This window comes from Arvicanthis niloticus, chromosome 13 (assembly GCF_011762505.2).
Source record: "Arvicanthis niloticus isolate mArvNil1 chromosome 13, mArvNil1.pat.X, whole genome shotgun sequence".
NCBI lineage: Eukaryota > Metazoa > Chordata > Mammalia > Rodentia > Muridae > Arvicanthis > Arvicanthis niloticus.
In genome coordinates this window covers 18,426,917-18,453,355 of record NC_047670.1, presented here as the reverse complement: position 1 = coordinate 18,453,355, position 26,439 = coordinate 18,426,917, and the positions used below count along the sequence as shown (strand labels likewise).

Genomic DNA, 26,439 nt, shown 5'->3' with positions numbered 1-26,439 from the left:
ACAAATAGTCAGAGAAAAACCAAGGCATTAAACCCAGTTACGTGATCACTCTCATGATCACTGTTTCTAAAGGCTTCTCAGGATGACCAAAGTATCTGAGCCTACTTCCCTGTCCTAACCCAAGGTCATTTTTGTGTCTGAAGCCTACTTCCTTGTTCTAGCCTGAAATTTAGATTCCTGTCTGAAATTACTTTTTGTTCTAGCCTAATATTTAGATTCCTGCCCGAGATTATTTCTTTGTTGTAGCCTAATATTTAGATTCCTACCTGAAATTACTTCTTTGTTCTAGCCTAATGTCAGATTCCTGCTTGAAGCCTACTTCCTTGTCCTTGGCCCATGTCATATTCCTGCCAAGCAGCCCATTTCCTTGGCCTTGGCCTTGGCCCATGTCAGCTTCTTGTCAAGCAGCCCCAAAGGCTCTCCACCTCTCCCTCTTTTTTATTTCATTAAAAAGACTGAGCTTGTCTTAGGTCGTTCTGACAAGTACCTTCTTTCCAAATTCCCCATGTGCTATACTTTTTTCTGGATTACTGGTCTCTAATTTTATACTGAGTTTTAAAGAAATCACACTGAACTATTAATAAGCTTCTTTTAAATAGCCGCTTCTATGTCATGGTTTCTGTAGATCCCTGCTTAAATAACTGCTCATCTATATGTCTGCTTCCTGTGGTGCTGCTCATTCACTAAAGGTACATATTCATTTATATTTTACAGTTCTCAGACAGCGAAAATGGACATTTAGGACCCTTACTGTGTCTCCCTAGAGTTCAGAATCCTCATTCCTCTTCAGTGGAGTGTTAGCCTGCAACCTCAAATATTACTTCAAGGTACTGACACCTAGCTACCTTCCAATCACTTTCTAAGTCAGTAATAATTTGGGGATCTGCCTGGCTTTTTGCAGGAATTATCCTAATCCCTATGGCTATAAGAGATTTCAATACATAGACACGTAGAAATCGTTAACAGTCTTGAATCTGAATCCCTAGACTTCAATTAATCCTGTACCTTCACTTTCCCTTCTAAATCAGTCCCATAATTCTGAGAAAATATTACAGATCTTTGAATCTGATGAAACTGCTTCAAACTCAGAAACATTAAAGTTGAATACCTCAAAGTTTTAAATGTATTCTTTGAAAATTCTTATGTATACATAATGAATGTTGATCTTTGCCTCCACAACCACGATCCCAAAATATCCATAACACACTTCATGGCCCTTTTCCTTCCTCATTATCCAATGAGTTCAGTGAGTATTGATTATACCCATGTGTACATAGGATCATCCACTGAAGCACAGGCAAACTACCACTAAGGAGAAGTGATTCTCTCTTTATATCCTCTTATTTCAACTGCTATTTAGACCTGAGAAGCCCTGACAATTCCATTTCCCGCCATGCTGTAGAGGAATGTAGAGCCAGCAACATGGCTACTCTGGCCAGAGTATAGACATGCCCTTAGTATGTAGCTTTAATCCCAAACAATGAGGTCTGAGGGACAAATTGATAAATCAGAGAAAGATCTGACAGAAAAGGATACACCCAACTATCAAAAGAACAGCACAGTGAAGAAAGGCTATTAAAGAAAGTTCAGAAAGAGGCAGCGAAGTTGAACTGAAATTTGGTTCAGTCAGTTCAGTTGTGTGGAGTTGGGAGGTGGTCAATTAGGAGTCAGTGCAGTGTAATGGAGGTGAATTTGTTCTTGAGTTTATGCAGTTCAGTGCAGGTCAGCAGAGGCAGTTGAAGCCAGAGAATAAGAAGGAGCAGATGATTAGAACAAATTGTCAGAGTTAGTTTGAGGCCAAGCAGATCAATTCAATAGGAAGCTGAGGTAGTAACTGGATCATATTTACCTTAGCTTATGCTAAGGGTCTCTCCTAAATGCTTTCAGAAATTCTAATGCTTCCCTCCTTTGCAAAGTAAGACAGGTTTATCCCCAATGTCACACCTTAAAGTAAGAAACTTGGAGTTTTTCTTAAGTCTTTCTCTAAAATTTCAGTTCTCAAAATTTTCCAAATATTATTAAGTTCAATTTATTATGCCCTCTCTCTTCTTTCTATTTCCATCCATCTTGATATATGTGTTTTTTTCTTCATGCATTCTTCCCCTCAAACCAACCACTCAGATGCTCTTCAAAGTAGTTATTTTAGGGAATAAACTTACCATACTCAGCTCTGATAAAAAACACTTCTAAGTATATGAAGTACCTACAGTCATAACTCTAAGTTCATTACCAGAATACATAACGTTCTAAATAATTGAGGAAGTATTGTTTCATATTCAGTTTGTGTTATTACTGACTTACGAGAGTGTTCCAAAAGCACTAAAATGTTACATTTATTACTTCAAGGATTTTACTCTTATATTTTTAGAACTATCACTGACCCCCTAGCTTACTATGACATAAATCTAATTAATTCATGTTCATTTTAAAAAAGATAAACCTTTGTTGTTGTCTTCTAAATAGGATCTTTACATAAAAGCCCACCACTAAAAGGAAATTTTTAAAATAGGCCGAAACTAATAATAATAACAGGGCCCTTTCCCTAACCTAAATAGTTAAAAGTGTCTGCCATCAGGTTTGGGCCCATTTAATTAGCTACAGAGGAGGTGGAGTTACAAGACAAAGGCCTGTTAAGAACATCCCAGAAACTGACCGGCCAAGGGAAGAACTACACCCTGCCCCATGGTACGGCCTACTAGTGTTCAAAAAAAGTAAAACAACCAATCCTGTGGGCCCGCGCAAAAGTTCGTTTTTCCCAACCCCGCCCATATATAAGCACTAGACCTCTGAGCCACGGGGTCAGTCCCTCTATCCCCTATGTGAGATATGGGGATATGGGCTGGCCCAGAGCTCTGATTTAATAAACCACCTCATGTGCTTTACAGCAAGACGGTCTCTCATGTGTCCTTTGGGTGCGTGCTATCCTGTGACTTCAGTGGACCTCCCTTCTGGGGAGTCCCGGACCTTCCACCACCAGTTGCCAAATATCAATATTGGTAATTCCTTTGTGTATGCATGGCCATAAGAAAAAGTAAATATCAGGGTCATAAGTAGGATACAGAAGTATGTTTTAAGAATATAAAGGGTATATACTTTCAAGTGAAAAAATATAAAAGACATATATTTTACCAATTATATTAATGAAAAGTAGTACAATATCCATTCTAAACATTTATACTAAATGTTAATTATGTTTTAAAATGCACAGAAACTCAAGGGTAATTTTGTAATGATCAGCATTACTTGATAAGAAGGAAAAGAAATATGACTCCTACAATTAAGTATTATCTCTCTCTCCTGAAGTATCAAGTTTACCAAATATAACTTCCGCCCCCAAATATAACTCCTAACCTTTTCTGTAATGTTTCTTAAGTGAAAGCCTTGAATCCCAGGTTAAGCCCTCATGGATCTGGACACCACACTGAGACTATAATCTGCTTCCCTCCACTTCATGTGTATTTCCTGCTATTTCTACCTGTGGATAGTGCCAGCTCTAAAACTAAGTTAAAAACTGGCTACTTAGAGGGTAGAGCTTGTCTTCACAGTTTTCAATATAAACATTATTTCCCCTGTTAAGAGACCAACTAAGCTAAAGAAAAGCTGTGTATTTTAGTTCAAAAGCCATTTATTGTGGAAGAGATGAAATGAATAAAATTTAAACTTTGTTCAAATACTTAACAAAGGAAATAAGGAAAGTTACAATATTCTTGATAATTAATTCAACTTCCAGATAAGTAAGCAAGAAAAGGTGAGACTAATAACACATTAAAGCTGTCGGGTGAGCAGAGCTCTTTACTGAAATAAAAGAACACATAAAATCAAACTTACTCCATAAGAGAATAAGAAACGTCCATGCATGTCTTTACAATCTAGAAGGAAAGTAGCATTTAAACTGAGATTACAGACAGAACAACTTCAATGATCATCTGCATGTGATTCAACAAAGCGTACCTATGAAGCTCACTATATCTAGAATAGTTGAAGGAGTGCTGGGTAAATAAATATTTTGACAGTTTGTTAACATTATGCAGATTGGTAGCAGAAATTATAATATAGAGAAAAATGAAAGCCAGATGCTAAAATCACTAATGAAAAATAAAATAGCAAAACAAAGAGGTCAAAATATAAGAGCCACATGCACTAGTTATGGGATGGCTGTGTTCATTTTTGTCATATAAAACAATAATATAATAAGCATAGCTTTTCTTCTAGCCCACCTTAGTTCCTTAGTGACACCCACTAATGCACAGAAGCACTCTCCAGGAGGGAACCACAGCCTCCACACTAGGCTGACATCGACTCTCTAAAGGTACTCTTAGCCTTCAGCAGCCTGCAAACAGAAGGCCCTACTCATAGGCAATATCCATCCTCTAGGGACTTAGACTTATGCTGTAAACCAGGGTCCTTCTAGTTCTTTCTTGATGTCAATTTCGCCCTTTCCTTCTAGCCAATCTGTATTCATTTCTGACTTCTGCTGACCCACAGAACCAGTGACTGTCTATACCACAGACCTGACAGCCACCATACTTTACCAAGCAGAGAAATAATGAAATTAATGAACATTATTAATCATAAGGTATGTCACAGAGATTTACATAGCATTCCACCTTTTTCTTAGTAACACATGAAACTTTCTCCAAAACTGACCACATACTTGGACACTAAGCAAGTTTAAATCAATACAAGAAAACTGAAACAACACTCTGTAAACTATATGACCACCATGGAGTACAGCTAGATTCAACAACATAAGAAACAGAAGAAACTATATAATCTTATAGAAGCTAAACTACTACTGAGTAAAAATTGAGTCGAGACGAAAGTAAAGAAGGAAAGTAAAATCTTTTTAGAATTAAATGAAAAAAAAATTATACACAAACCTATAGGAAGCAATGAAAGCAGATGATATATAGCACTAGGTGCAAATATCATAAAACAGGAGAGATCTCATACTGATATCAGCACATGTAAAGTTGGAAGAGAAAGAGGAGGAAAAGCAGGAAGAGGAAGAAGAGGAGGAAGAAGAAGAAGAGGAGAAGGAGAAAAAATAATGCCCCTAAAAAGTAGATGGCTAGAAATAATAAGATGCAGGGTTGAAGATATGCAGCATGGTCTCCACATGTGTCCCCTAACAACTACAACAGAGGTTGACTCTGACTTCTTTGCCATCCTTTGGATCCCTTTCCCCTAACTGGGCTGCCATGACTAGTCTCAGTAGGAGAGGATGTGCCTAGCCTACCTGGGATTTGAGGTGCCAGGACCAGCTGGGACCCATGGGGAGGGGGCTTCCCTTCTCAGAAGAGAAAAGGAAGGTGGAATGAGGGAAGGGAGGATGTGAGAATGGGACTAGAAGGAGAGGAAGAAGTGGAAATGTGATTGGATGTAAAATGAAAAACTAAATGAGGGGAAAAAACAAACAATACACAGCTGAGACAATGATAAAGAAACAACAAATAATAATAATCAAATGAAAAGAATTGAAGAAATAAAAGCGGGTTCTTTGAGAAAAATAGCAAAGACTCAAGTTAGTAAATAAAATAAGAGATGAAACAAACGACATTACAACAGATACCAAGAAAATTCAGAGAATGATGAGGACATGTTTAAAATTCTGCATTCTACCAAAGGATTGTTGTTTTTGATAGATAGAACCTTCTAAAGCTAAACTAAGAGGAAATAAACAAGTTAAACAGACTCATAACACCTAGCAAAATAAAAACAGTGATTTAAAATATCTCAACAAAAACTGTCCAGGGACAGATGGGTCTAACACAGAATTCTACAAGTCTTTCTAAGAAGAACTAACACCCATATTTCTCAAATTACTATGGAAAATGGAACTGAAGGGACACTGACTAATTTTTTTATGAAGTCATTATTACTCTGATATAAAGCTACACAAAGACAACCAAAAAGAAATTTATAGAACAACATTCTTATGAACACAGACACAAAAATTCTCAATTAAATACTTGCAAACTAAATTCAAGAACATATTTAAAAGGTTTATCTACCATAATAAACATAGCTTCAGCCCCAAATTAATAAATTTAGTCTACCACATAATTAGACTAAAAGACAAAACCTACATAGTCTTATCTCATCACATGCAGAAACAAAATCCAGTGTCCTTTCATGATAAAAGTTCTGGAAAGATGAGGGCAGTGGTTCTCAACCTTATTTATGCTGTGACCCTTTAAGACAGTTTATGATGTTGTGGTGACCCCAACCATAAAATTATTCTCATTGCTACAACGTAACTATAATTTTGCTATGAATTGTAATGTAAATATTTGTATTTACTGATGGTCTTAGGAAACCCCGTGAAAAAGTCATCCCCTCGCCAAAGGTTCCCAACCCACAGGTTGATAACTACTGGATTAGGGATACAAGGGGCAAACCTTAACATAATAAGTTGACTTAAAGTTCACAAACACCACCATCCTAAACAAAGAAAAACTCAAAGCATTTCTATTAAAATGAAGAATACAAGGATACAAGTCTCTCCATATCTATGCAATATGCAATATAGGAGAAGTCTAAGCCAACTTTTAGTCTAAGACAACTGAAAAAGACGAAGGAATTCAAATTTGAAAGCAGGAAGTCAAAGTATCTTTATTTGGAAATGAACTGATTTTATACCAAAAAAAAAAAAAAAAAAAAAAAAAAAAAAAAAAAAAAAAAGACCCTAAAACTTCATGAGGAAAATTCTAGAGCTAGTAAAAAACTTTCTGCAAAGTAGAAAGACACAAAATTAACACGCAAAAAACAGGAGCTTTCCTAATATAAAGCGAAAGACAGAAAAAACCCTTTCATCATAGCCTCAACAAGAACAAAAATATCTTGGAATTACTGGAACCACACAAGTGTAAATGTTCATAATAAGACTTTGTGACACCAAAAAAAAAAAAAAAAAGCTGGGCAGTGGTGGCGCACGCCTTTAATCCCAGCACTTGGGAGGCAGAGGCAGGCGGAATTCTGAGTTCGAGGCCAGCCTGGTCTACCAAGTGAGTTCCAGGACAGTTAAGGCTATACAGAGAAACCCTGTCTCGAAAAACCAAAAAAAAAAAAAAAAAAAAAAAAAAAAGACTTTGTGACATGGAAGGAAAAAACTGAAGAAGACAGTAGACATAAATAAAGATGCTCTGTGTTCATTTATCAGGATTAATATTCTAAGGATGGCTACCCAACAATAAGAATACTACAGAGTCAGTGTAATCTCCATCGAATTTCCAACATAATTCTTTACAAAAAATTACAAACAAAATCTTTAGGTTCATATAGAAACACAAAAAACAAGGTGTAAGTAAAACAATTCTGAATAATAAAAGCATTTTTGGAAGTAATGCATACCAAAGTTTACATTGTATTATATAGCTATAGTAGTAAAAACATCATGGTATTGATATAAAAATAAACATACTGACCAAAGGAATCAAATTGAAAAGTTAGACATAAGTTCACAAACTTATAGACACCTCACTTTTAACAAAGAAGTCAAAAATACATACTGGGGGTAGAGAGAAACGGACATCTTCAATAAATAGTGCTAGCCAAACTGGATAGCCGCATATAGAAGAATGAAAATGAATCCATACTTATCACCCTGAACAAAACTCATCTTCAAATGGATCTCACCTTAAGAGCTGAAACCCTGAATCCGACAGAAGAGAGTCCTGAGTTCACAGACACAGGAAAGTACTTTCTGAACAAGGTCCCAGAAAGCACGTGTGTAAAATCTAAAAATTAGTGACTGGAACCTTATAAAGCTTAAAGGTACAGCAAAGGACAATCATTGGAGCAAAGTGATAGCCTACAGAAAGGTGAAGAGTGTTTATCAATAACACCTCTGAAAAAAGGGTTATTATCTAGAATATATTTCTAAAATCTAAACAGGGGCTGGAGAGATGGCTCAGGGGTTACAAGCACTGGCTGCTCTTCCAGAGCACCTGGGACCAGTGCCCATCACCCACATGGCAACTTACAACTGTGTAAGAGCCCAGTCATCTGACACCTTCACATCGACCTACATAGAGACAAAACATGAATACACATAACATAAAAACAAATAAAATGTAAAAACTGAAAACAAAAACAAATAAAAACCCTAAAGATCAAGAAAATAAGCACCCTGTTTAAAAATTGGGGTACAAAACTAACCAACAAACTGTCAAAAAATGAAACACAAATGACCAAGAAACACTTTTTAAAATGTTTAATTTTCTTAGCCTTTAATGAATGTAAATTAAAACTACTTTGAGATTTCATATTGCCACAGTCAAAATGGCCAAGAATAATTAAAACAAATGACAAGGATGGTGTGATAATTATTCACTGCTAGTGGAAGTGCAAACCTTTAAAGTTCCTATGGAAATCAGTATGAAGGATCTCCAAAAAGCTGAAAACTTCTCTACAACATGATCTAGCTATACCACTCATGAGCATGTTATCTGAAGGACTCTACATCCTTCAACAGAGATACTTGCTCATCCATGTTAGGAATTAGAAACAGCCTAGATGCCCTTGAGACCAGGGGTGGGGTTGGAATCTTACAAGGGTACATAGAATATAGTGTTATATCAAAATAAAGGGCAAGCTAATTAAATGTGGAGGAATTATGCGTAGGCAGAGTAAAGGAGGCAATGTGGGGAGGGACACAAGAACCATAAAATGTCTTTTGAAAAGCCATATATATGAAAACATGCTACTGTAGAAGCTTCTAGAACGTTTGTGTGTGATGAGTCTAAATGAAGTTACAACATAATGGGGGGAAACAATTCCCCAATTTGAAATCATATGTCATCAAGTTAACCCTCCAGTACCAGGAATGGCTTACATGTTGAATCACTGGTCTAGGACTGCACAAACACCACAGGCTATCGAAAAACCTTTTAGTTTCTCTCCACAACCTGATGGTAAGACCCTATTGCTGAAAACCCCACTTCCTTATCAACACTGAGAAACTGAACTGGTGCCCACCTAGAAATCCATTCCTACTAACTGGCACTCATGATTCTCGAAGGTAACTTGCACACTCCTGGAGGTAAAAAGTAATCTTCACCCACCTACAGGTTTGCTCACTAGTGCAAAGTTGGTACAAATGTCTTGAGAGAAACCAGCCAGTTTTGATTGGCTTTAAGGTCCATTGCATGAGATGAAATCCATACCTGAGAAGAATCTGAGCTTAGATAGGTTATGGGCTGGAGGAGAAAACCTACTACCACTCCTCTGCTAAGTAATACAGCAATAAAATGATTACTATGACACAGTATTATAGTCATAGATCAGTACATTTCTCAGTCCTTATCAGAGAAGCTTCTTCTTCTTCTAGATGATAATTAACACAGAGACCCACATCTTGACAATGCAGAGTAACTGACTTTGGAACACTAATCACTAAACAGTATGTCTTTATCATCATACTTTTCCTCTCAAGACTTTGGGTTCTATATGGAAACAGGGGTATAAACATTGTAAAAACCAGAGAGGATGGGTGATTCAAAGGAAACAGTATCCTCCAGATGCATATGAATTCACAGAGGACTGCAATAGAATTCACAAGATGTGCACAGGTTCAAAACAGACAAAATTCTGACACTAACAAGGGAAAGTAGACATAGAATCCCAAACTTAACCAAGAAGCTGTTTGCAATCAATATCTGATGGAAAAAACAGAGACCTCAGGGCAGGTCTCATGCCAGAAGTAGGTACCCAACAGAAATGGACTCCACGGTTTTTGTTGTTTGTTTGTATTCTTTTTGTTTCATTTGCTATTGTGTCTTACTGGGGTTTTGTTTGTTTTGATTTTCTTTTCTTTTTTTTTCTGGTATTTATTTTGAGTGAGAAAACATGGATTGGATAGAAAAGAAGGTGGAAAAGATCTGGATGGATTTGGGGAATGTGAAGTATATCATCAAAACATATTGGATGAAAAATATTTAAAAGAAAAAAATAGTTAACATAAATTTATGTAAATAAATATAAGTCCCACCCATGCTACACACACACACACACACACACACACACACACACACACACACGTGCGCACATGAATGCACACACGCATGTAACAGACACACATAAATGCATGCACATCATGAAAAGGACCTTGAAGTAGGAGGTTTTATTGGAAAGAGGAAGGACTTTGGAAGAGTAGGAGGGGGGTAGAAAAGAGGCTGGGGAAACCATGCAATCAGAATTCATTATACATGTATAAAATGGAAAAAATAAATAACTAAAATATTACCAATTACAACAAATAACCCAAAGCTAAAAATGGCCTTGAGAACTTAAAGAATATTAGAAACCTTTCTTTCTCTTCACAATAATATCCACATTCTGCTAAATGCCAGAAAAGTGTTGTTTCCCTCTAAAATATGGTGGATTTTTTTAGTATTAGACTTATTCTACCCAAAATTCACTGGAAATTTCCTTCTTCAGAATAAGTTATGAGACTGAGATGAAAGAGGGTGTTCCCATAGAATGTTTCCCATTCTGACAGACCCAAGCGTATCTACTATGGAGGAGTAGATTAGTTACCTTTGAGCAAGTCAATGCACATCAATTTAGTCTCATCTTGAGAAATACAGACTTAGGAAGCAGGTTGTGAAGACACATACAAATAAAGCAATGTTAATTATATATGGGAAGCTAGCAAAGGAGTGTGTTGGTGTCTGTACTAGTTATTCTCTCATTTTTGGTAGTAAAGTTTACTTAATTCCTAATAAAAACAACCTTTTGGGTAATAAAAAGATGATTCTAGTCCATCATAGAGAAAGTATTTTTGACTTTCTAGTTTCAAATCCTGTATATGCTTTACACTCCTAGGACACATTTCCATAGTTTATTAATGTTCCCACATGTATATATAAAACAAAGCTAAAAGGGAGTTATATCACATAGACAGGAGCATGCAACTCGACACACAGACTCAAGGTAAGAAAATTATACCTTCCATCCCTGTGATGATGCCCAATGTTCTGACTGTGTCGGGAGCGAGGTAGAGTAAGAAAATGACTGCAAGCACGGCAGAAACAAGAATAAAATGAGGCTCAGGAAAGAAGAGAAAGGTAGAGCTTAGTTCTAAAAGTCAGAATCAAACGTAGTAAGATAGTAAGCAAAGCAAATGAAAACTGTTACTGCAAAGCTCGGCCATCTTCTCGATGCCCTTGGAAATACACAGTAAATAAACAGAATATTCTAAAAATAAAGTGCAACAAAATAGAACGTTTAGATATTTCAATTAAATGATAAAAGTAATTGGTTATTACTTTAATATATTGAGCACCATTTATCAATTGTTAAATTACAAAGATGTTTTCCTTCTTTTTAGGAAGAAAGATGAGAAGAAAAATGAAATAATAAAGTGGCCAGCAAGTTTAAGGACACAGAGGTAATACCTAATACCTATAATAACTAGGGCATTTCAGGAGGTTTTATTTTTCTTTCATTAATCGTAAAGATAAGAAGAGGCTTTAAAGTTTCATTTAATAAAGAACAAATCAATTTACAAGCTTATGATGTTCATTAAGTATACTGAATACTATGCATTTTACATTCATTATATATACACACAAAGTATTTTATATTTATTCATGCTATTAGCTCTGTTTCATTTCATGATTCCTTACCACTGTTAACAGTCAAGGCAACAAATGCTGAATCCACCTGAGGCTCATTTTCTTTGTATGACACTAATTTAAAATTTTCCTTCTTAAAATATTTACTTCCCAAACAAGTATAGCAGGTGGTCATTAACTTTCAGAAAACAAGGCGAAGAAAACCAGAACTCCCTCAACATTCATAGTTCTACCTCTAAATCTAGAGTGACGCGCACGCTCGCACACACGCAAGCACACACGCACGCACGCTTTATGACCTTGTAATCCTTCTGCAAACACGCCCTTACCACCTTCATAACCCCATTTCCATTTCTCATCTCAAGCTGTTGCCTCCTCACTCTTTAATTTAGAAAGAAACCACGGCTTGTCTTTAACTTTACCTTTCCTTCGAATTGCACCAACTCCTTGGAACTCTGGCTTAGGTTACCCACACGTGTGTCATGTAGACGTTCCAGGAAGACTCATCTAATTCTGAGGCGCCCTGTCAGTTTCAAAGGCTGGTGCTGTACTTGGGAATGGGCAGGCAGTGGAGCAGCATTCTAAAAGCAGCTCCCTAATGTAACTGCTGTTGTTACCACTAAAGGAAAACTTGTCTATAACTGATAGGCAGTATCGATATATCAGAATAAACTAACTCAGAATGGCTCGGGGGCAGAGGGAGCAGGAAGCTGGTCTCCCACTTAGCTGTCCTCACTTAGTTATCTTGGGCTAATACAGGATTATTATACAGGCTAATAATAATTCAGAGTTGAATAATTTTATAACACTCAAGTCTCTCCCATGCATTGCTGACACAGCTTGTATCCATTGGGATGACTTCCCGACCTTTAAACTGGTTAAAGGTTCTGTCAACTGAGAAGCAAGAATTCTAATACAATCACCATTTACTGTGAAAATTTCAAACGTTAAACAATATTCTTTCTGTAAATAGAAGTCTCACGTTAAAACAATGAACCATCCCTAAGGCCTGAATGTGCATGATCACCACAGGGCTCACTCTCTTTCCTGGACATTCTGAGATGCTCTAACAAGACCTGTACTTTTGTTTGCTGAAAAGTTATGCTAATTTCGGAACTCCTGTGATCTCAGTAGGAATCCTTCTGGAAATACCCTGAGATCTTAGAATATAGTAACTTTAAAAGTCACTAAAATGCCTATTATAAAAGCAAAGAAGGGTGATTCTCAGAGAAGCCCATACCTAGGCTCTAGAGGTTTTACTTCTGAGTATCTTTCTATTTTTTTATACTTTTGTACTTAAGTTTTGTACTTAAATTGAAACACATTTATTTAACCTCAAATCTGATTAGCCCTTAAATTCTTCTCTATTGTAAAACCATATGTCCTGGTTTGAGTAGAGCTGAGGTCCCTAAAAGGCTACAGGGAATCCTCCTGTACTGGGGCTGGCGGTGTGGAGCTGTATCTCCCCACATACCACCCATGACACTAATTTTAAAACTGTATTGTGATGCTAAAAATCAAACTTACTAGAATGGAATGAAAAATTATCAGTATAAAGATGCACTGCATCTGTTGTGATGTTATTAAAATATTATATAACACTCTCCAAATTTTCTAATAGTAAATTAACTCCTATGAGTAAAATCTTAAAAAGATTTCTAAAGCCACACATTCATATCTTCTTACAAATTATGCTGCTATCTGTAGTAGTCACCTGGGGTACTAAAGAAACAATAGTTCTCAGGTTTACCAAAGAAACAGTGAGACAAAGGTGCAAGGGGAGGGTGAAAAATAAAAGTAATCCATTTACTATGTATTTATTATTTTACCTAATAATCTGTATAGAAGTGTTTGTATTTCATGTAAAGACTTACCTCTTCACAACAAAGGAAGATATTGACTAATGATTATAGAATAACACAGATATAGAATCAAAGACCAATAGAATATAGATACATAATTCTGAAACACTGCCCATAAAAATAATATGATGCTTCACCTCATGCACCCACCACTCAAGTTTAGCAAAGAACTATAATTTAATTCAAACAGCAACAAATCACAAGGAATATGGTCAGTGTAAAAGTCTGTGTTCATATATAATTTTCTGATACATCACAAAACACTGCTTTACTCCAGAGGCCATGCTGTATAGATACGCTCTGCCTATGTAACTTTGCCCTTATTGTCAGAATAAACATTCTCATTCCTAAGTCAACTCAGGTCTTATCTTCTATACATTTTCCACAATGCCTAAATTAGTTAATATCTCAGTTTTTTAATGTTTATTTGCTTTCTGTCATTTTGTTATTTAAAGTTAACAGCTAATCTATTAAATATAAAATATTTACAAGTCAATGTATTCTTAATATAATGTATATATTAGTTTTTTTTTTCATTATGTAGTATACATTAGTCTTTTGTTTTTGAGGCAGTTGTGCTGTTCAGTCTCCATTGAACTAGCTATGTAGCCGAGGCTGGCTTTGAACTGCTGATCCTTCCTCTACCACCTTCTGAGTACTAGGATGATAATATGCACTGCCACATTCAACTAACAGTACAAACTTTTCATAAAATATGACTATGTGCTATACTCTGAAAACTGGCTGAGAATGACTTGGGAAAGTTGTACGCCTTTAATTTCCCAAATCCTGTTTCTGGTCAAATACTTCCTCTAAGGCTACAACTCCTAAACCTCCTGAACAGTACAACCAACCATGGAGTATATGTTCAAGGATCCAAGATGATGAGGAACACTGTTCATTCAAACTGAATCAAACAAGGATATAGAGGCCATTAAACTAGCAATGTTTGGTGGTTTGAATCAGAATGAGCCCTACAGATTTACATGTTTGAATGCTTTGTCATCAGAGAGTGATGCTGTATGAGAAGGATTAAGAGGCGTGGTCTTGTTGGAGTAACTGTGTCACTAGGGATGGGCTATGAACTCTTGAGTTCCCATGTGTTCTCCCCCTCACGTTTATGACTCCAGATATAGAACGTTCGGCTACTTCTCTAGCACCATGTTTGTGTCACCATGCTCTCCAACATGACGAGAATGAACTCTGAATCTCTAAATCTCTCAATCTATAAGTAAGCTCCAGTTAAATGAGTTTTTTCATAGAGTTGCTGTGATCATCTAGCTAGGCCCACAGCCTACCAGGAAACCAGCTAAACTACATTCAGGGCAGGTCTTTTAAGTTAATCCTTTCTGCAAATTTCCCAGAAGCACACAGAAGTATACTTTATAAATCACCTAGATATATCTCAAACCCAATTAAATTGAGGAGATTCACAACTCTAGAAAATGTTATTTATAAAAATTTAAAAAAAAGTATTTCCATACTTTCTCATTTTAAAAAGGACATTCTGGTACAGTTGATTACTGAAATACTTAAGAATATTAGACTAGAATAGACATTAAGGGAGAATATTATACAATGAATTTTGCTTTTTTATTAATGAATTGCACAGATAATAAAAATAGTTCTTGAAATGCATTCTATTGTTTGTTTCTATTGAAATGAAATTATACTTTACAGAATGTTTTAAAGAGATTTAAGACTGATCAACAAAGAAGTTTTGTAAGTCTATAAAAGAATCTATTTTCTTCAAAATTTCATACAAATACAAACATTTGCATATTCATGCTACACTTGACATTTCAAGTGTAAATATCTCTGATATGGGTTTTAAAACAAAATATTAAAGGTGAGTGGTTATATGTTTGTGGTGATTAAACCTAATAATATGTGCCTTAAAATGCTGACAAAATATTATAAATTTAATATAACAGAAAAGTGTTATTTTGTAATTTTATTTTATCACATTCTACAAGTATTAGGTTATATTTTTTGGACTTCATATTAGTCCATTTTTTTTCATTAAATGATCACTTTATGTAAGCTTACAAAAACTTTTAAATTATTTAGACAAGTTGATCCCCTCAATAAGCAAATTTCAATGGCTAAGACTCTTGCGATAGCTATATAAATAATTTGAAAAGCTAAGAAAGTTCATTAACACTCCATTAGGCAATCAAAATTCCTATTGATTCCTTTTCTTATTTGTTCCAACTCTTAAGCTATGCCAACATGGTAATCTACTTTCACTATTATTGCGCTTGATAATGTATCTTCCAATAGGCAGCACCCTTAAGGCAATGATTACATGAAAACTTTAAAAAGGAAAAAAATATTAAATAGTTTTATTTGATACTAATAGAGATGAATACAATAACTATATGTTTTCATCTTTGATACTAGACACAAAAAATAGTAAATGTAGAAGATACCCTCCATTTTGTCTTTTAGAGACAAAAATCGATTGTTAATCATGATTCAAACAAAATAATTTCTTTTATATATCCTAACAGTCAGTGGACTTTAAAGACAAAGGAATGTAACTATTTTTTCAATATTATATTCAACTTTATCCTCACCTTAAACTCATTTGTGAGTCTGAAAAATTCCAATGGTATTATATATATATATATATATATATATATATATATATATATATATATGTGTGTGTGTGTGTGTGTGTGTGTGTGTGTGTGTGTGTGTGTGTATATATATATATATGTAGCCAAAGATTGAATTAAAATGTTAATTAATTTTCTTAGAATTAGTAGGAATTAATGTAAACATTGTAACACACCATGTTGCTTCAAAGTTTGTCACTTTTAATGGGACAAATTCAGAGAATTCTTCCAAACATAGCCATCAACAAGTATGATGTTTTTTAGGTAGTTAAAGCTCTACTGAAAGCCATGAAAGAAAACCTCTTTGTGAATGACAATAAAAGGTTTCCAAAACAAACCAGACTCTGTCTTAGTGTTTCTGTATATGAAAGTCACACCATTTCTCTGAGCTCTATTAAACACTTTAATCTCTTTCAGCCTACGAATATATGTTACACATAATAATTTTCTATGTGCAAGTAAAGTCACAAAACATATTTTTTGTGTTCTGATCATCATTATAGTCTCTTGTGCAAATTTGCTAGCTATTTTGAATTAAAGACCAAAATCCTTCTTTTCTTGACAGGGTCTAATCAAGCAGCCCTAGCTGGTCTCACAGTTGTAATTTTCCTGACCACCATCACATGTGCTGGAATTACAGAATTTTGAGCCATGATGCTCCAGTGTTTGTTTTTCTTATCAAGAATAAACTGTTAATCTCTCCTTTTAAATAAAGGGTAATCTTAGAAAGAATGTGGGAACAGTAAAGAAAAAACATGGTTTGGAAACTAAGGTGAGATATAGGACTAGAGAAAACACTTTACAACCCTTCCTGAGGCAATAGAATTTCTTAATTGTGTTTACCTGTCTCTATCTGAGGAGTAATGGTCATCCATGACACGGTGTCTGTCCATTCGGCTAATTGTATTGTAATGGCCAGTAGCACGTGTCCCTCGAAGCCCCTGTTCCACATTCCTACTAAGACAACAAGATCATTAAATATCTTACTAATCTATAGCAATTCTACATAAAATATAATAACATCTATTTTGTATAAGTATTATACTATATTATACATAATATAGTTCAATATATATACAATATTATATTGATGGTATGAATTTCATTTGAAAATTAACAGCTAAATGAGGGTCTGGCTTTTCTTACAGATAGAAAAAGGGTCAATTTCAGAGAATATTTTTAAGGATTAGATAAGCAATATCATACCTCATTGATGGGCCACACCTAGGTCTCTAGCACTGATAATCAGTGATATAAGACATGCTAGAGGAACAGATTGATGAGAAGATAGATTCAATGCTGCCCATGTTTTTTCTGTGGACCATAGGGATGGTGGGAGTGATTATTTATGCAGGGGTGGACCTGAGGTTATACCTCAGAAAACAACTATCAGACCTTTCCAGTTCTGACCATCGTCTGTGGGAGCACTCTAGTCTGCACTCCACCTTTATAATTTACTAGGATTGTAGCTGTCTAATTAATACTTTACCTATGTCTTTCCCTCGTATACTCTGATTATGGTAGTCCTTTGAAAACTTACAAAATGAAAAGTAAAAATTTCATCCAAACAATACACTAGGCTTTCATCCTTTGCAAATTATCTTTTTTCATTAGTTTGTATGTCATGATATATACAGAGAAATATTCAAATATATAGGCAAATATGATATATATCCATAATGATTCAATCAATATATATTAAATTAAATCTATGTACATTACATATCTTTTCTATTTAAAATGTCTCCTGAACTATCTATTCTGTATAACATATATATTGTATTCATGCTTTACACTGCATGAATGTACTCTTTGGGACTTATGTTTATCAGAGATTTTGAAATCTATATGACCTAGAGCAACAGATTTGTGTCAACTTTCTTCCCACTACTCATGCATTATTTTAACATTTTAAATGAAATTTTTCTTTTAATTTATTAATAACATATGATTCATTTGACTCCTAATGGATTTGCTTAGTAGTTACACACAATTTAAGGCCAGTTTTCTTAACTATTTTGAATTCTTAGATCAAATAACACAGAGATTATAAGAAGTCATAAAAATAACCCATATCACATCTTATTTCTATTTCAACGGCATCTTATTTTCTCCCCCCAAAAAATGTTTTAAGGAATAATTTATGTTTAGAGATTATTATGGTAGTTTATGTTAAGTTCATCCTAAGTACCATGCTACAAGCAAAATTGACATACTCCTTTACCTTTGAGGAGGAGGGACACTAGGCGACCATGACCTAGTCCTCCCTATAACATCTACTCGATGAGGAGACCCTGATGGTGAGCAATGGTTTGATGACATGACTTGTTCTGGCACGGATAATGTGGAGCTTTGAAGATCTCGGCCATTGTGTCGATAATCTAAGAATAAAAAATAAAATAATGATAATTATCTATACAATAAGTTCTTTGTATTGCACTAAAAATATAAAGTATTGCTGAGGCTGGAATATTTTTAATAAATGTAAAGTATACCAAAAAGAGTATAGTATGTTTGAAAAGTTATAAACACAGAACATGGAAATGGTAGGAGATTTAGTATTTGGGTAGTTATTATGTTCACTGTACTGGGTACTAAAAAAATTTAAGCTCTCTTTAAACACAGAACCAAGATTGTTCTAAAAATATTGCATTTCTAGACATTTCTTTGACACATTGCAATACTGCAATGTGACAAAGTGTTTCTTAACTGCTGTTAATATTCACAGTTGCCAAGTGTGTAAGGTGCGTCACAGTGTGCACTTACACTTTAAATAAGATAAACACTAAACAACACTCAGTGTCATTTTTCTTGTAATGCTTAGCAAAGCCTAGACACCACAGTAGTCTGAAAACAAGATCCAGCAACTTGATATCCTTATAGAAGTGAATATCCAAAAAAGCAAAGGCATTTGGACAGAGAAAACAAACAAACAAACAAACAAAAAACTCCACATGTCAGAAAAGCTCAGTTCTATGTGGAGAAAGCATGGAAAAGGAAAGAAACAGAGTTCATTTGCCAGACACTGTATATATGTAAAGTACACGTGTAATGGAGAAACATGAATAAGGCTCAACAAGAAGAGTGATATTGCTGCTAGCAACATCACTGTCATCATGTTCTCTGCAGCAGTTGGTAATCAGCCGTTTGCTCAACTAAGATAACTGATGGGCACTTTCTAAGATGCATTGTGACAATGTGTACACTCTACGTCACCTAGAGGTTCTGAAGGTAGCACAGAAGTAGCACATGTTCTTTGTATGAATAAGATCCTAGGCTCATTCCTAGTACGTATCCATTTTAACTGATTACAAACAGACATAACTGAGAAAAATTATTTCATTTCTGTGATTTCTTCTTAGAAAGATACTGTTCTGGAGACTGTATGCCCTGGAACAGAGCAAAAGATTAAGATAGAAATAATTGAAGAAGTATGCAAGGAGATAAAGAGGAATCACTGAAAGGGAAGAAGCTACACTACGAATGCTGCCTGCTGGCGGGCTCCAACCTCTGACACTGCCGTGAGCTGCTAGGATTTTCAGCAATGCGGACGCACCTTTTAATATTTTAAAGACAATGCCTAGCTTGGGACTATGAACAGAAAAAGGCAAGGCGCTTATCTAGAGAGAGTATCTATTTATCTAAGTACCATCTGCCTTGGAGAAGAATGGCTGGGAATTCTAAGCAACTGATATTTGTAGTATCTAGTAATGGCACGTTTCTGTGGACAAACCCACATGTGACACCGTGGTAGATAAAGTAAAACTACTACATATGCTTATCTACATATAAAATCATTTACATAAACTTGGATAAATATACCCATAATCATGCACACAGGTGCATGATTACATATACTTTTTAAATGAACAAAATTATAACAATCATATACAGAGAAAAGTATAAGAATTTTGTTATTGTAAGTTACATCATTAGTGAAGTATTTGAAAGTGGATACAAAGAAGTTACATGTGCGTGTGTGTGTGTGTGTGTGTGTGTGTGTGTGTGTGTGTGTGTAAAAATCAACAAAATTAAATAAAGGGATATTCTACATGTACAAAACAGGAAAACTCAATATTAGGAAGCCATCAGGTTTTACCAACTACATCTGTACATTCAATGAAGTTATTGGAAGTCTTAACAGTTTGTAGGTATTGACAAGTTGGTTTTAAAGCTTTTATGGAAATGTAAAAAGCAGAGACTGCTACAGAGTACTGATGATCAGAGCTGGAAGACTGACTGTAGGAAAATTCAATACATACTATAATTTGTAACAATCAGAGCATTATATTATTGCCCAGAGAATAAAGCACACAGTGGAACTGAGAAATAGCTATGAAGTAAACCAACATAAAAATATTCAACTGATCTTTACCAAAGACCAAAGAAAACCAATAGAATAGACTGAAGACCATCTTTTCATCCAATTGAGATAAAAACTCCAGAGCTTTATCACAAAAGAAAGTGAATCAAGGATGTTAGAGAGAGAGCATGGCATGAGGATGGTGGGAGACTCTGGAACCTTGGACTACAAAAGGAATCCAATGCTGGAAGTGGAATTTAACTAAACATTCTGGTAGAGCCCGGGAAATAAGTAACTTAGACAGTTGAGTCCTACATCATCAAGCTTCTGGTGGTGACAACTCTGCTCACACCGACCTTGAGGCAATTCCTGTGATATTTGACAAAGAATCTAGCTATGCCCTACATATGTCCTGAGAACATTCCTGAGGCTAAATTAAAAAGTGATGGTCTAATTTCCTTAGTGGAGAAAATTTTAAGGTAGTATAACATGGAATCTGTGTAATGGTTGTCATTGATTACTGTTACTGTGGGGCTGTAGGCAGGTCTACAATGAAAAGAGAGCAGAAAGAAAATTTAAGATGCAAAGTTGGGGACCACTAGAAATCTTAATGTTCCTTTATAATCAGTGTGCTTGTAAAAGAGGCTATACTTGTTAAGATCTGTGCCATTAAAGACATGTCTCCTGCTATGCATTAAAAAGTTAGGAAAGGGCCTCAGCCTCAGAACCGATTGGGTCATGTGAGTATGACAGGGCCCTGGTATTCTAAAAAGGGCATGCATATACTGAAAGAAGCAAGCCAGACTTTGAGCAGAAGCAAGAGGATAGTGGGCTTGATTATTGCTGGTATAGCAGCTTTATTTGCACTAATAGCTAGCACCACTGCTTCTGCTATTGCTTTGACACAAGAAGTTAAGACGGTTACTTTTGTTAATCATTTAGCAAAAAATGTTACTTATGTTCTGAGTATTTTAGGCATTTGATGCTCTTTATGATACTATTCAAATTATTGGAGAGGAGGTTCAAAGTTTAAGAGTAAGAAGCCATATCGAGTGTCAGACTAAAGACAAATGGATTTGTGTCATTTCTAAAATTTTACATTGATAGTCATTATAATTGAGAAACAGTTCAAAGACAATTGCAGGATATTTGGCATAATTCTAACACCTCTCTGGATATTCTAACCTTGCATACTGAGATTATGAATTTCAAGAATGCTACTCTGCTGAGCTTTGATGCTACATATATTGCTGATAAAATTATTCATAGCCTGAGGTCAATATTTCCATCTTGGTCAACTTCAAGAATGACATATCATGCTAGCCCTTCTTGTCCTGGGAATACTTTTATTCCTGCCCATTGTAATAAAACTTGCCTTAATATGTTGGGGGCCAAAATACATGACTTGAAACTAAAAAAATGGTTCTCTGGACAGAGTTATTAATTTAACAGGCTGGCAGCCAAGGACAGAAAAGTTCTGCACAGAGCCTTACCAACCTAAGACATAATAGCATTGCTTTTGATAATGTACATTCCACAATGGGCATTCTTGTTAGAACAACCTAAGACGGGTGCAGTCTTGTTCATGAAATAAAAAAAAGGGATATGTGGAGAGCTTTGGGGGGGACCTAGAAACTTAGTAAGAATTTGACATCTGGCCAGAACAAAAGAAATAGGTTCAGATTACGAACATTTACATTTGGGTTAATGCAAAGCTCAGAGCAGGCAGAGCTGAGGCATATGTGGCAGTCCTTTTGTCTTGGTCATCCTGACTAGCCCCTAGAAAGTTGTTTATGAAATTTTGTTTATTGTCTTGCTTGTTTCTTGACCCAGAAATGATCTTATCATTTTGCATGAACTTAAAGTGGTATAAAAGCAGACTGGAAAAAAAAATGAATTCACTTCAGCCTCAGAACTGGCTGGGGTCATGCTGAAAAACAAAAAAAGTTAGGAAAGACACTAACAGGGCAAGATGCCAGTTAAACCTCCACTTTTTAAAAGAAAAAAGCTTAAAGGATTTCTTAATCCTAGAAAGCAGTTTTATATAATACTGTTCCTAATGTGATCCAAGGTAACAAGGATTCATTCCAAGGTGTCAGCTGAACATACAGCACCAGCCACATGAGAAGGGGCTCTCGGATTTTCACTGTGGCTTCAGTGTGCTGCTGACCAGGCAATGTGTGCCAGGGTCAGAATCCCTGCAATGATGCTTGGGAGGCCAATGAATAAAGCTCTGAAGGTGCAGCCTGGGTAACAGTGGAGACTCAAAAGATGTCAGGGACTTAAGATATCTGCCAAAAAGGTGCATACATGATGGTTAGCTCTAATTGTCAAGCTGACACAACAGAATATCAGAAAGGCACTCACAATAAGATCACTTTTCTATTGAGCGTGCCTGTGGCCATGTCTGGGAAGGATTTTCTTGATTATGTAAAATGAGATAAAACAGCGCTCTCAGTGTAGGAGACACATTTTCCTGTATAGAGAACTGCCAAAGAATAAAGAAAGGACACGAGTGTAATCCATGCATTTCCTCTCTTCTTCAGCCTGGAGATGACCAGTTGTTTCAAGTTCCCGTTGACAATGATATACTATAAGTTGAGTTCAGGAACTAAAATAAATCAGGTTCTGTAAGTTGCTTCTTTGGTCAGGATATTTTTTAATCACAGTAATAGAAATAAAAAGGATATATATATATATATATATATATATATATATATATATATATATTCTTCACCATGTAGTGATAAATATTTGAGGAGATGGATGTTTATCAACTTATACACAAAAAAAGTATATATGTATTGCAACACCATGAATAACCTTATAAATATGCATCAGTTTTATATTAACATACCAGTCCTAATGTCGAATTCAATGAAATGAATAATTAATTTTTTATCTAACAAGCAAAAAGAAAGAAAATATGCCAAAAACGACATTGGGATAAATGGATTCCATCATCTCAAGGGAACTGTTAGGTGAAAATTACCGATGTGCACAAATACCTAAAAGTGAGAAATAAAATTAGTGACAGGAGAAATAGCATATGAACATGAAAAAACCAGTAATGATATTGAAGAAAATCCACAGGAGAAATGACTGAGATTGAATCTATACACCTTTACATAAAAAATGTAAAAAAATTGCAAACCCATTAACAACTATATTGTTCATTTTTATAAGAAGTAAGGCAAAATATAGCTACTAAGTGTTTAAAGGTAGCTTATTGACTATGGAATGCTAATATTACTTTAAGAAAAATGATCAAACAGTCATCAATCACTGATGTAGCTTGAATAGATTTTTTGAAGAAAACCCTGCATTTTTCTGTTGAACAAAGTTAACTGTAATTATGAGAATTATTAGGTTACATAAAGAAGAATAAAATAAATTTTATTTAATATTAGGAATATATTACATATGAAGTTCCTAGTATACAACTCTCCAATTCATCATAAATGCATTAGTATTTAGTTGTTTTAAATAGAAAAATTATAAATATTTTCTTACTCGGGGCTGGCTTCTCTAAAGACCATTTACTTTAACACCTTGCACAGGATTTCCAACGACTCTTTAGGAGTTTAGATTGTCAAGATTTTCTTCAGGTTATTTTTTCTGGAGATGGGAGTCCAACTTGTGTTCTTGTGTTTGTTTCTTTTGATGGTGAACACTGATGAGTTAGGCTACCTTGTGCTGCTAGGAAATGATTGGTCCTCACCTGACACTACTCCCACGCCGTCCTCACAGTCATAGTCAGACACCTCGCTGTCACTTATTCTCTTCGACCCTAAAACAAGTGACACAGGAAATAAACTTTTCGCTTGTTCCCCCAGAGAGAGAGAGAGAGAGAGAGAGAGAGAGGGAGAGAGAGAGAGCGAGACCTTCTGAGGTTGAGAACACTATAACACTTGAGGATAAAGGATAGGAGAGTCATTCCATGCTCACCAACACCGATTTACACAGACATTTCATGAGGTTAGCATATAGATCACAAAGTGGTTAAAATTTACACCATTATTCAGGAAACACGTAAGACAAAATTCTTAAATAGGCTAAAGTCTGAAACTATATGAGTACAAAACATATAATTCGATTCTATTGAAAAAAAAGCTGGCTATACCAGATGCTTTAGACAAAGGCATTTAAACCTGGGCAAACTTCAAAAACACAGAGATATGCTGCTTTACAAATCATTAACATGTCACGTACTAATATGGATGGCTAAGAAATTTGAAGTCTAGTTTTGATATACATGATCATAGAAATTTCAGAAATGTAAATGATTCACAACATAGTACCTTTAAAATTTAAGAACATTATACTCTTATAAAACTAATTTTTTTCCTTGTCTTTGTTTTCTGAGGCAAGGTCTGGTCATACAACCTTGGCTGGCCTGGAACTCATCATGTAGATAAGACTTTTTTTTTTTTTTTTTGTCAAGACAAGGTATCTTTGTGTAGCCTTGGCTGGCCTGGAACTTGCTCTGTACATCAGGTTGGCCTAGAAATCACAGAGATCTGCCTGCCTCTGCCCACACCTATCCCTAGAAATTTTAATGTTAATTTCAATATAGAAAAACTACCATCAAGTTCAATAAAACAGAATTTTCATGTCTAAAAATGATTGTAGCTTTATACTCAATTATGAAATACACCATGTACAGAAATAAGCACTTAATTTTTAATTTTTATTTTTCACAACCTGTGTCTTGGGCTAGACACGTGCTATGCAACGGAATCTTTTATTGAAGTTTTGGTATCAGAAGACATTTAATGATGATAATAACAGTGTTGTAGTCGCTCAGACTGATTTGTTTTGTCTTTCATCGAACACTATGTACTTTTCACTGAGTACTAGTTTCAGAAAATACATGCTTCATATATAGCTCTAAAATAAATTAGATCGTACCTAATGTATACAGTTTCTAAAGCAGAGACTTATCAGGATGTTTTAGGAGTGCATTCCAATATGTTCACACTTCTGTCAGAAATATTCAGTATTTCCCCCAAGTTGCTTGCTTATCTGTTTTAGCTCATGCCCCTTTCCTTGAGAGAAAGCTGATGATGCTAACAACTGCAGTTCTCCTCTCTCCTTGTAAAGGAGAGGGAGATCACACCTTGTTATTGTGCACTATATAAAGTTTATCCTTATGTTACTCAAATTATTTTTCTGCCCTTATATTTTCTTGCAATTTGGAAATGGCGTTATAATGCTTATGTTAAGAATCTCCTGTCTGAAATTCGTGTAAACAATGATCATCATTTATTCTCTCCCTTGTCAATAAAAACTGAAAAAGCCAATAACTAAGCAATAGAGAGAATAGGGCAGGACTCCTGCTGCTCAGGGAAGGAGAGAGAAAAAGAGAGGATTCAGCTACAAGGAAGAGGACCAGAGAAACATCAAAGCAGAACACAGCTAAAGCCCAGAGGGCCAGACCAATACTAAAATGCAAGTATCTCAGGGATTTTGGCAGGGAGGTAGCCAGATTAGTTTACAAGATTAAAATAGATCAATGACTGCCCAAGTATTGTGTGGTAAAGCTTGATTAAATAAAACTGGGTCTCTCTGTGTCATTATTGGGGAACTAGCTAGGATAAAAAAACAGCATCTGTATTAATAATTTACTGTTACAAAATCTTCCCACAACTTATATCAGAAAGCTTCAATAGAAAGCATAGAAACTATTATGAGAATTACCTGACAATTTCCAGCACACTTGGTAGACTGGGGTGTATAAATGTAGAACATACATTTTAAATGGATTTCACCAGATAAATGATAATATAGATGATGAGGCACTAACAGAGAAACTTAAGAAGCAAACTGCCTCTCAATTATAACATATTTATTGTTATACATAACCAACTACGAGGTTAATAATGCTGTGACAGGCATATATTACAAAGTTTTAAGATTGCACTATTATCCAGGGGTTAGAACAGAATGACAGCAGAAAAATATAAAATATAAAGCCATATCAATCTTTGTGTGCTGTACTATGGTGTGTGTGTGTGTGTGTGTGTGTGTGTGTGTGTGTGTGTGTGTGAATGCATATGAACGTGCACACCTGG

At 35.3% G+C, this 26,439-nt stretch overlaps 1 protein-coding gene across 49 annotated transcripts in view; it reads right to left on the bottom strand.

The window, feature by feature from the left end:
* Rims2 (regulating synaptic membrane exocytosis 2) overlaps positions 1–26,439 on the bottom strand; it is a 465,628-nt gene that overhangs the window by 156,967 nt on the left and 282,222 nt on the right. For 21 of the 49 annotated variants that reach the window (XM_076911301.1, XM_076911289.1, XM_076911291.1 and 18 more), the window contains 4 exons: positions 24,087–24,155; positions 18,287–18,443; positions 16,906–17,019; positions 10,951–11,016 (listed from right to left, as the gene is read on the bottom strand). In XM_076911301.1, coding sequence (XP_076767416.1) covers positions 10,951–11,016; positions 16,906–17,019; positions 18,287–18,443; positions 24,087–24,155 — 406 coding nt within the window. The remainder of the gene's footprint in view (positions 1–10,950; positions 11,017–16,905; positions 17,020–18,286; positions 18,444–24,086; positions 24,156–26,439) is intronic. The other 28 variants (XM_076911295.1, XM_076911302.1, XM_076911306.1 and 25 more) reach the window with 3 other exon arrangements.